A 15,746-nucleotide genomic window follows, 5' to 3' on the forward strand; every position below is an offset into this window, starting at 1 on the left:
TCAGATTAATTTGCTTACCAGCTCTGGGAGGGGGGAAGGAAGGAGAGAGGGAGACAATTTGGATCATATAACTTTGGAAAACTTACATGGAAATTTGTTATTAAATGTAATTGGTAAGAGAAGAGGTGACTGAGTATCAAAGTACACATTGATTTAATTTGGAAGGTCTTACTGAGTTCTTTGTAGAATTTCCCTACCTTGGTCTCTGCATGTAGATCTTGGAATACAAGAGGAAATACAATCATTTTCATAAGTGTCTTTTGCACATATTTGTCTTGAGCACTGCAATTCAGCATATCCTAATGTCCTTTGATACGATGTTTCTTGTTTCCTTTGGAGCAGGTATCTCCTCTCAACTCCTTTTATTCTTTCTTTCCAAGGAGAACTTGTAAGGCATCTTTGCATTTAGCTATAACTTTCTTTTGTCTTCTGATAATTTTTATACCAAGAAGGTCAAGACTGATGTCGCCAGATACAGATCCAAAATTTAGAAGACCAATAGGCAACTTAATGGTCTGTGAACTCTGCATCTTAGCATCCTCTGACCCTTTCTTCAATTCTGGGAATGTCTCCAAAGATGAGGAAAGGGGTCACACAGAACTCAGGTCCATTTGACATTTGACTTTTGAGCTTTAGGGGTCATGGTAGTCTTTTTCACTTGTCTAAAGGGTTCATCAATAAAACTCCAGATTCCTGGCAATGGGCCTTTTTGAACTTAGTGAGGCTAGTCCTGAAAGGAGACACTGTCTGGTGCTGGGGCCATCAAAGACAATAAAACAGAAGTTAAGTTGAGTTCGAGAAAATCACGTGAGAAATCTGACCAGGCACTAGATAGACTATATCAGATGCTATCAATCATTTTAGGATTTCCAAGAGATAGAGATGCCTGTGGGCTAGGGTGTTTCAGAAAAAGCTTTACAGAGGAGATAGTATTTGAGCTAAGTTGAAGTGTTTGGAAATAAGAAGCATGAGGAAGTCTAGGAGGATAATGTGAATAAAAGCATAATGATGTGGAAATACAAGGCATCTGTGGGATACCAGGGGGCCAGGCTAGCTAGAATGATGGGTATTTATATAGGAATGATAAGGGAGAAAGATGAGAAGGTTTTTTGGGGCCAAACTATGGAGGGCCTGGAATGCTAAGCTAGGAAACTGGACTTTATTTTTTGGAAATAGGGTGATACTGAAGATAGCTGAGCAGGGGGAAGGCATAATTAGAGCACACTTTTAAGAAGATCTGTCTGATGGTGGTACGCAGTCTGGAATAGATCTGGGATGGATGAGGGTCAGGAAGATGAATTTAATTAGTCAGCTATTACAGTAGTATAAACTGCATAATATTATAGGTATAAGGAGAGTACAGTGTTGTAGAGGGAGTGGAAAAGAAAGGACAATATTTGACTTTTTTTCAGAAAATCAGTGAGTCTACATATAAGACCTGCATATTGATTTGTTTTTGCCTCTGTCTAAAAACAAGGTTGACATCATTGCTATGTGTGAAGCATGATGAACAGCAGATCTTGTGTCAAAGTGGAAAATTGGCGATCACAATCTCCTTGGAAAGACCTGCGAGAACAGTGCCCATATGGGTGGTATTGGCTTCACTGTTTGCAAGAATGCTGTTTGCCGCATTAAAAGTTGTGATTTCCTCTTGCCTTAAATGCTAAAACTACGTCAATGCAAGAGTCTGAAAATTATTCAAGTGTATATGCCAGCACAGAGCAATAACCAATCTTGAAAGGTGGCAAATGAGACATTAGGAAGACTGTTCAGACGTTGAAAAGGTGATGAAGGAAATGTCAACTAAAATTATTGTGCAGAATGATTTTAGTACCATCCCTGGACAGAAAACCAGGTAGGATAAGACTTCTTTGGCAAATTTGTAAAAATTGTTGTTTGCTCTTAATCTCTATTACCAATAAATAAGAATGCATGTTTACAGATGATGAAGAAACAGTTGTGCAGAAGTCTCATGGAAAGATATACAATCAAAATGATTTTCTTTCCAGTGACAAAAGGAGTTCTCTAATAAGTCTGTTGTTGCAGAAAGAATCAACAGCATTGTATCAGACCAATGGTTTCCCTGAAGGACACCAGTTCAAGATATTCTAAAAAAAACTGAGGAAACCCCAAAAGGCCCTGATGAAAAAACTGTTCCATGAGATAACAATGCCTGGTGCACCAGAATGGGAAGATATTTGATTCAAGGAAGAAAAAAGAGTCAAACCAGGCTAAGAGAGCTTCATAAAAAATTTAATTTTAGCCACCAAGTGATCAGGGCAAAGAATTTTGCCAGTTTGAGAGAGGTATAAATGAATGTCTAAGACTATTTGGTAAGCAGAACCAAGATGAATGAAGGGGGAAAGTTGAGAGGGAAGAATACAAAAGAGCATGCCAAGAAATCAGGTTAGAGTTGCACAGACCATAAAGAAGTAAAGAGAGAACTGGAAAGAAAAAAAAAGAGCTTGAAGAAGGCAGAAAGAGATTTTTGACTAAAGTAGAAAATAGTTGTCATACTAAAAAACAGATCACCAGGGGAAAAATGGTTTCTTTGAAAAAATATGACTTCTATAGTTCTTGCATTTATGTGACTAGTGTGAATTGGCCATAAAGACATCATACATGCTATTTGGGTTCAAAGTGGCAGAATCAGTTAAATAAATGCATAGAGGGAAATGATGGAAGTTATTCTGAACATCTCAAGAAAAGATGGAAGACATGGAAAAATTATTCCATAAATCACTAATGTTACCCAAGAAGTAGTTTGGTTCCTTCATTTGTAAAAAAATGTGAAGAGTTATTCTACTGAAAAAAAATATGATCCTGATAATCTTTGCTGTGATTACTCTCCTGGAAATCTCTAAACTCTCCACCTAAAGCATACTGTCTCATACTGAGAAGGACATCTGAAATGTCATGAATTCCACAAAACCATCATGCCAGGGATTGAAGAGTACTTAATAAATGCCTGGTGATTGACTGAAGTCATAAGCAGGCTTGTTTTCATTTTGTTTTTTTAAACATCAATCACACATGCAGTCTGATAACTTAAAGAAAATGCAAGGAATATTGAGTATCTATAATGTGTGTGAGCTATGAAGGTGACTTAATGGAAATAGTGGTGATATTGAAAACACTTTGCTCAAGAGTAAAGTAAATCCAATGAATGCTGAAATCACTGAAGAGATAAATGTTGAATTTGGAATTGCTACCACTGCTTGTATTTCTGCGACAAACCAGCATTTCTAGAGGAATTCATTAAGGGGATACCATCGTCCCAAAGCTTATTTATTGCTACACTGGAGGTGCACTGGGAACCCAACTAAAGAAAACACACAACAAAATTATGATTGATGGTGAACTCATCACACAATTACTTCTCACCAGTGATTGTGCCTTCACAGGTACAGAAAATTTGGAATTGTAGAAAAAGAAACTAGCAGATGAAGCTGCAGTGTACATAAGCTATTTAGCTTAGAAGTGAAAATATATTGAATAAAGTAAATGCAAAATGAGTAGATAAAGTCCACTAAGCAAGGTCTAGGAGGATGGCTGGGAGAACCAAAAAATAGTGGAATCCAAGCTTCCTCAAGTCATTGATTCCAATTGATTCATAGAGTGCTTTTAAGTTTTCCAAGCATTTTATATGCATTTTTCCAATTGAGTCGGTGAGGTACATACTATGGGTACTATCTCCATTTTATAGATAAACAGGCTCAGAAAGGTGATGACTTGTTCACAGTCGCACAACTATTGAATTTGATTTGAGATATGAATTAAGATATTTTTGATTCTAAGTCTAGTACTCTACTATGCAATAATAACTTTCTTTTTTTTTTTTTTTTTTTTTTAGTTTTTTTTTTTTTTTTATTTTAAACCCTTAACTTCTGTGTATTGACTTATAGGTGGAAGAGTGGTAAGGGTAGGCAATGGGGGTCAAGTGACTTGCCCAGGATCACACAGCTGGGAAGTGTCTGAGGCCGGATTTGAACCTAGGACCTCCCGTCTCTAGGCCTGGCTCTCAATTCACTGAGCTACCCAGCTGCCCCCCAATAATAACTTTCTGAATGGCATAGATGGATTCTCTAGTAGATAAGTGGTCAATGAAATGAATAGTAAAAAGAATTAAAAATTACTAGCAACCACGTGAAACTGTTCCAAATCACTAATAATATGAGAAATAAAAATCAAAATAACAAAACTTCCAGAGAGAGAACTATTGGTGTCATCTTTCACATCAGTGTATCTTTGGTTTTATATTGGCATTTTGGTTATGTATGAGTGTGCTCTTACAACAGTGACCAGTATGGAAGTGTTTTGCATAACAATAAAAATGAAAAAAAAAAGAATAAAGGCTTTATCTCACACCCAGCAAATTGGCAAAGATGACAGAAGATGGAAATGGTAATTGTCAAAGAAGTTATGGGAAAACCATACTTGGTAGAGCTCTGAATTGGTCCAAACAACCTGGAAAATTTTTGGAATTATGTGAAATGACCAATATATTTTGACCCAGAGATCCCTCTCATAGGCATACACTTCAAAGGTAACTGAAGACCATTCTTCCAAAGAAAGTTCCCATATATGCCAAAATATTCATAATGTCATTTTTTTTGTGATGGCAAAGAACTAGAACCATAGCATGACCAAATGTATTCAGCTGTTTCTCAAATGTTGGGCGATTTAGTTTATTTCCAGAAGGATTCCTTTTTTGCAACTTCAAAAAATTTTTGGCATAAATATTTTTCAGTGACCGACTCCCCCCCATCCCCTTTTTGCTAAAGCTCTAAGATTACTGTTTTATGCATAGTAAGTATTCAGGAAAAAATCTGTTGAAGAATGAAACACTGCCTGACACCAAATTCACTAGTAACAAGATTCCAGTAATCGTAGTATCATTGCTTCATGGCTCCCCGAAAGTGCAGGTAGTAGTACACTTTTAGGGCTGCAAAAAACTCCTAGAACGATGGGAACAGTCGCAAATAGGCAGCGGGGACTCGGAGATGAGAAGGGGAGAAGGAATGAGAGCGCGTCCTAGAATTCAAAATGGGTGTGCCGGCTTGGTGGCTCCTGCCGGCTGGGGTCCGAGCCTGGGCTTAGAGGTAAGAGAGACACCTGCCTACAGGTCTTTAAAGAGCTCCCGGGAAGGCAGGTGAGGGGGACGGTCACAAGCGGGGCTCTAGTTTCCCGCACGAGGAAGTTTTCCTTTCCTCTGATCTGCGGCAGGAACGGCCTCTCGCTTGTATTTGCTCTTCGTAGCCACCCTCTTCTTGGGAAAAGTGGACAGATGGTGAGTGTCAGAGCCCGCGGCTCTCCCATGCTTTTATTTGACTCGGATTCTGTAACACGGTTTGCTGACTGTCAACACACTAACTCAGAGCAGAGCAAATGACAGGTTAGTTATGCAGCGTGTCATCGGCGGTTCCTGCGATTCATCTCAATGCCAGTCGGAGTCATTTCGGTGTGAGCTGTCAGGGAAGAGCATTAACTCTATCTGTCATTCGCTCTCTCATCCCGGGTGCCCCCCAGAAGAGGCTGATGGAAGCTGGGCGCCTGAAATGCTGCTAATTGATCTAAAAGCTGCACTCCTGGCAGGCGGGGCGGCCGCCCTCCCTCTGGCATTGATAACAGCGGCTGCTTTCAAATACTAATATTGGCACGGCACAGACAGACAACGTGTGGGTGTCTGTCTCGTGCTTGCTATAGATCTCCTCCCTGCCACGACGCCGGGGTTTGAGCTGATGAATTAGACCTTGCTATTCACACAACAGTCATTTTCCTTCCTCCAGCCCACTCGCTGGACCTGCCGCTCAGTCCATAAAAGAAACGAGACAGTCAATGTACGGTGGGCCAGAACGAGGCTAGACCTTGTCACTCGGAGAGGAGTATGTCAGAGGCAACAGCTGCTCATCTCTGTTACTCATGTTAATCAAATGATTTCTCTGTTGATGAGGGCCCGGGGTTAGGCATGGGGAAGGAGAAGGGGATTATTCCCCTGATGAAGTTTTTCTTTTGGATTCCTCCCAACTGAATAGAAATAAATGGGATGATCATGGAGGGGGCCATGAGACAGTTACTGAATGTGTAATTAGAGCTTTACCTTGGTAGTGGTATGGAATAAACACTAAAAAATCTATACTAAAATATCTATATCTAAGCCTCCAGTTAGCCCACTTGGTACATGGTACATAGTAGAACAGAGCATTTGGGCAATCTGATGCTGTAGCTATTCTTGTAAAACAGATCTCCATATTTAAGGGAAAAAATCCAACTCATTGGTGTTCACCATTTTAAAATGAATTAATTAGACTAAATTAATTAATAGTGACAATGCATTACTATTCCTGACACTACTCAGCTCAGGGACTTCTTCAGACCCATACCTTCTTCTTGAGAGCTTTCTACTCCTCTTGAGTCTTGGACTATGAGAGTAGGGAACCTATACTAGAAATCTGAAATCTGCTCTCCTTGAGCTGAGAGTACACATCAGGTCATTTCCATGTTCCGTGCCAGAACACTTCCGTGTCCCTCTTTGGATTGCGAAGCCCAGAAAGGCATGGCTACTCCCTTCTAAGTTTCTTGTAATTTTAGCTTCACTAATTTGCACTACCATTTGACCCAATTCAGCTAATGAACAGTAATATCCCTCCATGCATCCTCAACTTCATGAAGGATAAAAATCATCAGGAGAGTGGTCTGCTTTTAATAGAGAGTGACTTCAACCAGTGTCAGAGCCTTAAGCAGGCTTCATGCTCTTGCCTTTAGGAAAGAAGATTTCACAGTGTGAGTCAGGAACCCATAGCCCAAGATTCTAAAAAAGGAAATTAACTTAGAAATGAGAGGAAGTTTTCAAAATCTGCCCTCATATGAGGCTGATATATAGCCACCTCTTTTTGATTGTTGTTTTCCTCCTAAATGATATTATTCCTACTGTCCCAAGGTGCTAGTACCTTACTCCTCACCTCCTGACCCTTGCAAAATTACCTTCTGTTTTCTTTGCAAAGATTTTATAGCAGGCATTGTCAAGAGAAGACAAGACTTGGGGAAATGATGTTCTGATGGTCAGGTAGATACCCAGAATACCCTGGGTCCCAATTAAATTTGTATTTCTTGTGGCTGTAAAGATAGGTACTATGCCATGTAAAAAGGGGCACGAAAAACAAACATGGCGGTCCTGACACTCTACTTTTATTCTTGAACTAGTTTCCGAGGTGATTAAAGAACAACAAACAAAACCTCTTCCTCTATCTTAGAATCAATACTAAATGTCAGTTCCAAGGCAGGAGACTGGTAAGGGCTAGGCATTTGGGGTTAAGTGGCTTGCCCAGGTTCACACAGCTAGAAAATGTCTGAGGCCAGATTTAGACCCAGCATCTCCTGTCTCTAGACTCTATTCACTGAACCATCTAGCCTCCTCTAGGGTGATTCTTGAAATGGAATGAGCTACCTAAGTACCACCTCATACCTATCCAATTGTCTAGCATGGCAGAAAAGGAAAATTATGAATGCTGGAGGGAATGCAGAAAAATTAGGACATTCCTGCACTGTTGGTGGAGATATGAACTGGTGCAACCATTGTGGAAAATGATTTGGAACTTTACCCAAAGGTCTGTAAAACTGTATATATCCTTTGACTCAACAATACAACCACTAAGTCTTTATCCCAAGGAGAACAACAAAAAATGAAAAGAACATATATGTACAAAAATCTTCATAGCAGCTCTTTTTGTGGTGGCAAAGAAATGGAAATGAGGGAATGTTCATCAATTGGGTAATGGTTAAATAAGTTGTGGTATATGATTTAGATGGAATCCTATTGTGCTATAAGAAATGTTGAGTGGGATGGCTTCAGAAAAACCGGGGAGGACTTATGTGACCTGATGCCAGAGTGAGTAGAGCCAGGAGAACATTGTATGGAGAAAAGCAATATTGTAATGAGGATCAACTGAAAAAGACTTAGCTACTCTGATTTAGACATGATCCAAGACATTTCCTAAGTACTCATGAAGAAAAGTGCTACCCACAACCAGGAGACAGAACTGATGAACTCTGAGTACATACTGAAGCATAGTTTTAAAACTTTCTTTTTCTTGCTTTTTTTAAAAAAACAACAACACATGGCTAATATGGAAATACGTTTTGCCTGACTTCACATGTATAATGTCAGATTACTTGTCTTCTTAATGGATGGGGGAGACCTGGAGAGTGGGAAAGAATTTGGAATTTAAAAAATGTTTTAAATTAAGGTTAAAAATAAATAACAATTAAATGGAATGAGCTGTTTTTGAATGTGTTTGAAGAGAGGAAAGATGGCCAACTTCCATATTGTAGAAGGGATTCCTACATGATACAGGATGTTGGATTATGTGATTTCTAATACTGCCTCTATGTTATTATTAGAAATATTATATTAGATACTTATTAGAATATTAGATATTAAATGTTAGAAATAATAGACAATTTCTGTCCCTCATCACTTTTCCTTGGATTATTGCAACAGCCTCTAAATTAGTCCCCTGTCTCAAGTCTCTTCCCTTCCCAGTCTATCCTCCATGTTACTACAAAAGGTAATAATCTTAAAGCACAAGTTTGACTGTAGCCCTTCCCTAATTAAAAAGCTCCCTGTTGCTTGTAGATGAAAGAGATGACTTCCTTTCACAGTTCTGTACTCCAGCTATGTGAGGCAATTTATCCCCCTGTCTTTCTCTCCTTTCCTCTTTTCCTGATGTTCTCCTCTTTTTATCCCTAAATTTTGTGTTTTGGGAAATCATCTCATCAGACTCAATTACTCCCTGCCCTCCTTATATGTATGCTTCTAATTCATTGCCCCAATCATGGTAAAGAACTCAAGTATCTTCAGTATTTTAAGAATCCCAAGTCCTTGTGCTCAAAGGAATAATAAACTGGAGGAATTCCATGTGAACTAGAAAGACCTCCAGGAACTGATGCAGAGTGAAAGGAGCAGAGCCAGAAGAACATTGTACACAGAGACTGATATACTGTGGTAAAATAGAATGTAATGGACGTCTGTACTAGCAGCAATGCAGTGACCCAGGACAATTCTGAGGAACTTATGGAAAAGATGCTACCCACATTCAGAGGAAGAACTGCAGGAGTGGAAACACAGAAGAAAAGCAACTGCTTGAACACTTGGGTTGATGCAGACATGATTGGGGATGTAGACTTCAAAAGACCACACCAATGTAACTATCAATAATATGTAAATAAGTCTTGACTGGGGAGATGCGGGGGCGGGGCAGGGTTGAGGGTTTGGTGAAGGCTAAAGTAAAAACATGAATTATGTAACCATGGAAAAGTTTTCTAAAAATAAAAAATTATTTAAAAAAAAAAGAATCCCAAGTCCTTTTGGATGTATCTTGAGTATCAACTTCCCATTTAGTAACGTAATCAGTTTGAACCCACTGATTCCCTTGATTACTTTAAGTATCTTATGCACTTTAAATACATTAAGTACTTCAAGAACCATAAAAATCTCAAGTATTTTAGTTATGCCTTCCCATGTAGTAATGTGATCAGCTTAACCCCATGGAGTCCACGGGGCCCCTTCTTGATTCTTCTAGCCAGTATCTTGAAATGATTTTGTACTTGCTTTGAATTTGTTTATGAATGTGTATGTGTATATGTGTGTATGTATAAAACTTTTCTGTGTACATATTATATCCACTCCTTCCCCACAAGTAGAATTTGAGCTCCATGAGAGCAGGAACTATTCATCTTCCCCCTTTTTGTCCCCAGCACATACCATAATGTCTGGCATGCAGTAGAGTGAGGGCCGATTTCCTTTTTTTTTTTTTTAGTCTTGAAAAAACTGATAAACTTAGATGGAAAGCATTTGAGAGATAGATGATCAGGATTAGGATCAGGATCATAAATACTTGGTTGTAGGTAGTTGTCTCTATGTGATCCAAATACCTTCACTGTCAAGTGTCCCTATGATTAAAGAATACTTTTTTTTTTTTTTTTGCAATGGGGGTCAAGTGACTTGCCCAGGGTCACACAGCTGGGAAATGTGTGAGGCCAGATTTGAACCTAGGACCTCCCGTCTCTAGGCCTGGCTCTCAATCCACTGAGTCACCCAGCTGCCCCCTAAAGAATTCTTTTAAAGAATACTTTTTGGTGGACAAGAGACTTCTCCATGTGATACTCTTAAAATATAAATATTCCTGGGAGAATAAAACGTTAAACTATTTTCCATTATGGAATAAGTGGTTTATCAATTCTCCTTTCTAGATCACTATGTTGCACCCACTCTTCTGAGTTTCCTCCAGGGCTCTGTCCTGGTCTACCTACTCTTCTTTCTCTATTTCTCTGGTGATATCATGAGTTCAGGTGGGTTCAGTTAAAATTTCCAAACTAATGACCTCCAAATCTGCATAATCAACCTTAATTTCTCTCCTGGGCTCTGTTGTTATATCTCCAGCTCTCTCCTGAAGCATCTCCTACTCAGTATGCCCAAAGTGAACCCTTATCTCTCCCTCTACCCTAATACCATCTCACTTCCTAAATTGTCCATGTCTATTCAGGTAACCACCATCTTTCTAGTCTCTAAGGTGTGTGCAGTCTCAGAGTTATCCTTTGTTCTTCCTTCTCCTTTTCCCAAGGTAACCAACGAGAAGCCAAGCCTTTGCACGTTCACCTCCATTTTTCTCACATTCATTGCCTTTTTCCCCTCACATGGGCACCTCCTTGGTTCAGACTGGCACCCCTTCTCGCCTGGACTTCTGTTCTTGACTCCCTGCCAGCTCCAGCCTCTCTTCTCTACTACATCCCAAACTCAGCTGGTAAATTGATACTCCTAAAGCAGGAGCCAAACCATGTCAGGGTCTGGTTCCCTATTACCTTTGGGAAAAAACGAATAAACAAACAAACTCCTCTGCTAAGCATTTAAAACCTTTTACAATCCAGCTCCAAACTGTCTTTCCAGACTGACTTCATTTCGTCTACATTCCTGTACTTTCTCTACATTTCTATCAAATTGTCCTCCTTGTTTTTACAACGTTGTCCACAAAATCCAGCTTCCCTGCCTTTGCAGATATGCAATCCCGTGCCTAGAATGCCATCTCTTCTCAATTCCATTCAGGACAAATTTCCTGCTTCCATGTTTGGATCAGCTCAATGGCCCTCCCATGCAAAGTACCTTTCCTCATCCAGTTTTTACTTCTCTCCTTTTGCTGGGAATTATGCACTATTTAATTGGTATCTCTTTTATATTTATTTTTCTAAGCACAAATTTCTTTCTCCAGAAGCATATACTAGCTGCTTGAGGGCAGGAACTGTTTTGGTTTTTGTCTTTGTGTCTCTGAAAGCCTAATCACTTAATAAGTGCTCGTGGAATCAAATAGAAACAGATCATTTTTCTTCTTTATGGGAGGGAGAACACTGCGCATTTAGGGAGAAGGGATGGAAACTGACAGAGAAGGGGCATGGAAAGAAGCTGGCATTGGCCTCCGACTTCCTGCTTCTCTTGTTTCTTAGAATAGTTTGTTAGTGTTGTCTGTGTTAGATCTAGGAGGGTCCACAGAGGAAGTCCTCCCCTCGTATGCACACAAGCACCCATAGAAAATGACCTTATTTTGGGGAAGCCCAAGCTCTAAGAAGCTTCTTATTTTTCATGAAAATGGATCCATAATTTTTCAGTCTAGTAGAATTAATAATAGCTATGAATACTATCAGAATGTATACGTGCCCTATTAAAAGTATATATGAAGGGGGCAGCTAGGTGGCTCAATAGAATGAGACAGGAAGGCCTGACTTCAAATCTGGCCTCAGACACTTAGCTATGTAACCCTGGGTAAGTCACTTAACCTCTATTTACCCTAATCCTGGAGAAGGAAATGGCAAACAACGCCAGCATCTTTGCTAAGAAAACCCCCTGGACAATATTGTTGTGCCATGATGGTCCAATGATTCACAAAGTATCTGACATGATGGAACAACAAAGGCCTTTTCCAGCTTTAGATAAAGAATGTGAAGGGGGCAGCTAAGTGGCTCAGTGGATAGAAGAGCCAGTCTTGGAGACAGAAAGTCATAGGTTCAAATCTGGTTTCAGATTGTTAGCAGTGGTCTGACCCTGAGCAAGTCACTTAACCTTAAATGCCTAGCCCTTATCCCTCTTTTCTCTTGGAACTAATACTTAATATTGATTCTAAGGCAGAAAGTTAGGTTTTTTTTTTTAATTTTTTTTTAAACCCTTGTACTTCGGTGTATTGTCTCATAGGTAGAAGATTGGTAATGGGGGTCAAGTGACTTGCCCAGGGTCACACAGCTGGGAAGTGGCTGAGGCCGGGTTTGAACCTAGGACCTCCTGTCTCTAGGCCTGACTCTCACTCCACTGAGCTACCCAGCTGCCCCCAAGTTAGGTTTTTTAAAAAAAGAAGAAAGAAAGAAAATATGACAGACATTAAAGGAAAACGTTTCATAAAAGTTGGTCCTTATAAAAATGTTTCATAAGAATTGGTTCTTTCATAAGTTAGGACTTTAATTCTGACTTTCACATTTTGCTATTTATAAAAAAATGTTCCTGTGCCCCAACATCTCAAAGTCTGGAGAGGCAGGCAGGTCTCACAGGTCGGACAGCTGATAGTATAAGTCTGATTGCAAAAATGCTCCCTTCTTGGCAAAAGTTTTTGATATTTTTTGGAAGGTAGGGAGGAAAGAAGGCATCTACATAAAAAACAAAACAAAAAGCCTTCCTCCTGCACACATATATTTCATCAATTTGAGATTAATTTGGGTTAATAAGCTTCTTTTTTTGAGGATGGAAATACTCCATGTCTTAAGCCTATGAGTCATAATTTTGTATCAATTAGAGATAAAAAACACACAAACAACCCAGGGAGTTTTCATGAGCAGTAAACTCAATATGAATCACCCACAAAACACAGCAACAAAGAAGATCAATGCCAAAGTCGACTTCATTAATAGAAATTAAATGCCCAGAACAAGAGTTCAATTGCCAGAGATCTTCGAAAAATTGCAGAAAATGGTCAGACCACAGACATCTAGAATGTTCCAGTTTGGGCATCACATTTTAAAAAGGGGATTGACAAGAAATGGGGAGTCCAGAGAAGAACCATGTTACATTTAGATCATTTGAAAGCACCTGGGATGTTTAGCCTGGATAAGAAAAGATTTCAAGGGAGACTGATAGCTGAATTTAAAGAGCTGAAGAAGTATGTGAATGAGAGTTTAGATTTGTTTTACTTGGCCCTAAGAGAGTAAAACTAGAAACAAAAGGTGGAAGGGCTAAAGAGGTCATTTTAGCCTAGATAAAGAAAAAATTCCCAATACAATTGTAGAAAAGTGGAATGAGTTGACCGAGTCAGGAAGACTAGGGTTACTCCAGTCTCAAACACTTACCAATTCTGTGACCCTGGACAAGTGACTTAATCCTGTTTGCCTCTGTTTCCTCATCTGTAAAACGAGCTGGAGAAGGAAATGGCAAACCACTCCAATGTCTCTGGACAAGAAAATCCCAAATAGGGTCAGGAAGAGTAAGACGTGACTGAAATGACTGAATAGCACATTGTTCAAGCGAAGGCTGGATAATAAATTGTCTGGTCTCTTTTAGAAGGTGTTCTTGTTCATATATGACTTGCTTTGTTCGGTTGTTCAGTCTCTGGGACCCCATTTGGGGTTTTCTTAGCAAAGATACTGGAGTGCTTTACCATTTCCTTCTCCAGCCCTTCTAACTCTAAGATTTGGTAATTTTATGATGAGGAAAAGGGAGGCAACAGGGTAGTGATCCTTACTTTGCCTCCTTTATATATCGCCTGGAGCCCTGCAGATTGGTAGAACGTGGAAAAAAAATCATTTCTGTGTTGCCCTAGAGGTTATCATCCCATTTCTCCTAATTCTTCCCAGTCCGTGTTAGTCTAATATCTGTTGATTTAACCTTTTATTTGTTCCTATAATTCCCTGTCTAGTTTCTCTCCCTTTTTGGAAGGAAGAAGAGAGAAGAAAGCCTAGATTCTTCTCCTGGGACTGTCCCTTAGCAGCTCCCCATCTCTCCTTCATTTCCCCTGAGTCCCGGGGAGGGGGCCACCTCTAGTTTGCAGCCCTTTCCGAAGGCTCAGAGGTACAATCCAAGGATCAGACTTACTTGGCAGCAGCATCCTTTCTCAGCTGTTCGTGCTTCATTAGGAGATTTTTTCGGTCCTGAAATGCCTTCCTGACCTTGTACCCTTTGTAGACAGCTTGGATTTTGAAGGCAGCAATGTCTTGAATGGCTGCTATTGACAGAGCCCCGTGTTCCAACATAAATTGAATGACTTCGTGGTGCTCCCCAAGCAAAGCGTAATCAAGAGGTGTGTACCTGAAACGAGAAAATAATATGCACTCGTCAGAACGGTGCCATCCGAGCTACATTTTGATCATAGTTTAAGTCTAGACTAGTGCTTGCATGGATTCCAATGCACACCATTCCCAGTTATAATTAGGTAAAACGTGGTCATTGGTTCTGGCCCGACGGAAATGTGCAGTTCCAATTTGACTAAGGCTGCCACTTGTGGGGCTTCGTTATTCCCACCGAGAAGGATCTCGTGGTCACCATCAGTGGAAGGCTCTGCCTAGCCCCTACGCTCGAAGTGCAAAAATCTACACAGACACATTACAGACTCCCAGATTTTCAGCTCCTCGTTTGAACTTTTCTTCTTGTTAGACCTGGCTTAAAGGGCAAAGCTATGTGCACAGTGGAGGAAAGGGAAGCCAGTGAGTGGGAGAGCCAGCTAAGTCAGGCTGCTCCCATGGCTTGTCTGGGGAAAGGATGGAGAGAGGGAGGGAGGCAGGAGGGGTCACTTGGACGAGGAAAGGAGTCATAGAACGATTCTAGGACTTTTTTTTTTTATTGTCAAGCAGAACACATTTCCATATTGGTCATTGTGTATGATGTTCTTCCAGTTCTACAGATCTTTCCAGCTTTTTCTGAAATCATCTTGCTTCTTATTGCACAATAGTATTCCATCACTGTCAGATGTTTAGCTTTTCCCCAATGGATGGACATGCCCACAATTTCCAATTTTTTGCCACCACAAAGGGAGCTGCTATAAATATTTTTGTACAAGTAGGTCCTTCCCTCTTTTTTTTATTATCTCTTTGGGGTACATACCCAGCAGTGGTATTATCTTTTAGGATCTTCTCTTCTCTTGTCTTCTCTTGTCTTCTCTTGTCTTCTCTTCTCTTCACCCTTACCTTCCACCTTGGAGTCAATACTGTGTATTTGACTCCAAGGCAGAAGAGTGGTAAGGGCTAGGCAGTGGGGGTTAAGTGACTTGCCCAGGGTCACACAGCTGGGAAGTGTCTGAGGCCAGATTTGAACCTAGGACCTCCCATCTCTAAGCTTGGCTCTCAATCCCGAGCCACCCACCTTCCCCCTAGGATTTTCTTAATATAACCTGTGGCTTAGAACATTACATTCTGGGACTCTGTGGACCAGATTTGATTATGGGGACTTAAAAAAAATTAGTCTTCAGGGGAAATCTTTCTAGTCCTCTAGAGTCGAACTACCATCCTTTAGTTCCCATCGAAGGAAAAAGTGCTTGAGGTACAGAGATGACCCCTCAGTGGTGAGCTTTACCCTCCTGCAGGGACCTATATATAGTTTTCTAGACTGAAAATACTACCTCAATGGTTGGGACTTTCCTGCAAAGGAACTTTAAATTTAAGGTTGCTACAGAGTCTACTCCCTTTCCATTAGACATGCCGAGTCCACATAGCTCAGGGTAATG

The 15,746-nt window shown here is 40.2% G+C and overlaps 1 protein-coding gene across 1 annotated transcript in view; it reads right to left on the minus strand.

Moving 5' to 3' along the window:
• The window catches only part of INVS (inversin), a 226,767-nt gene that overhangs the window by 18,812 nt on the left and 192,209 nt on the right, over positions 1 to 15,746 (minus strand). Inside the window, exon 12 of the mRNA XM_044658291.1 lies at positions 14,123 to 14,335. Within this exon, the coding sequence (XP_044514226.1) occupies positions 14,123 to 14,335 (213 nt within the window). The remainder of the gene's footprint in view (positions 1 to 14,122; positions 14,336 to 15,746) is intronic.

The sequence above is a fragment of the Gracilinanus agilis genome, chromosome 1 (genome assembly GCF_016433145.1).
Source record: "Gracilinanus agilis isolate LMUSP501 chromosome 1, AgileGrace, whole genome shotgun sequence".
Taxonomy (NCBI): Eukaryota; Metazoa; Chordata; class Mammalia; order Didelphimorphia; family Didelphidae; genus Gracilinanus; species Gracilinanus agilis.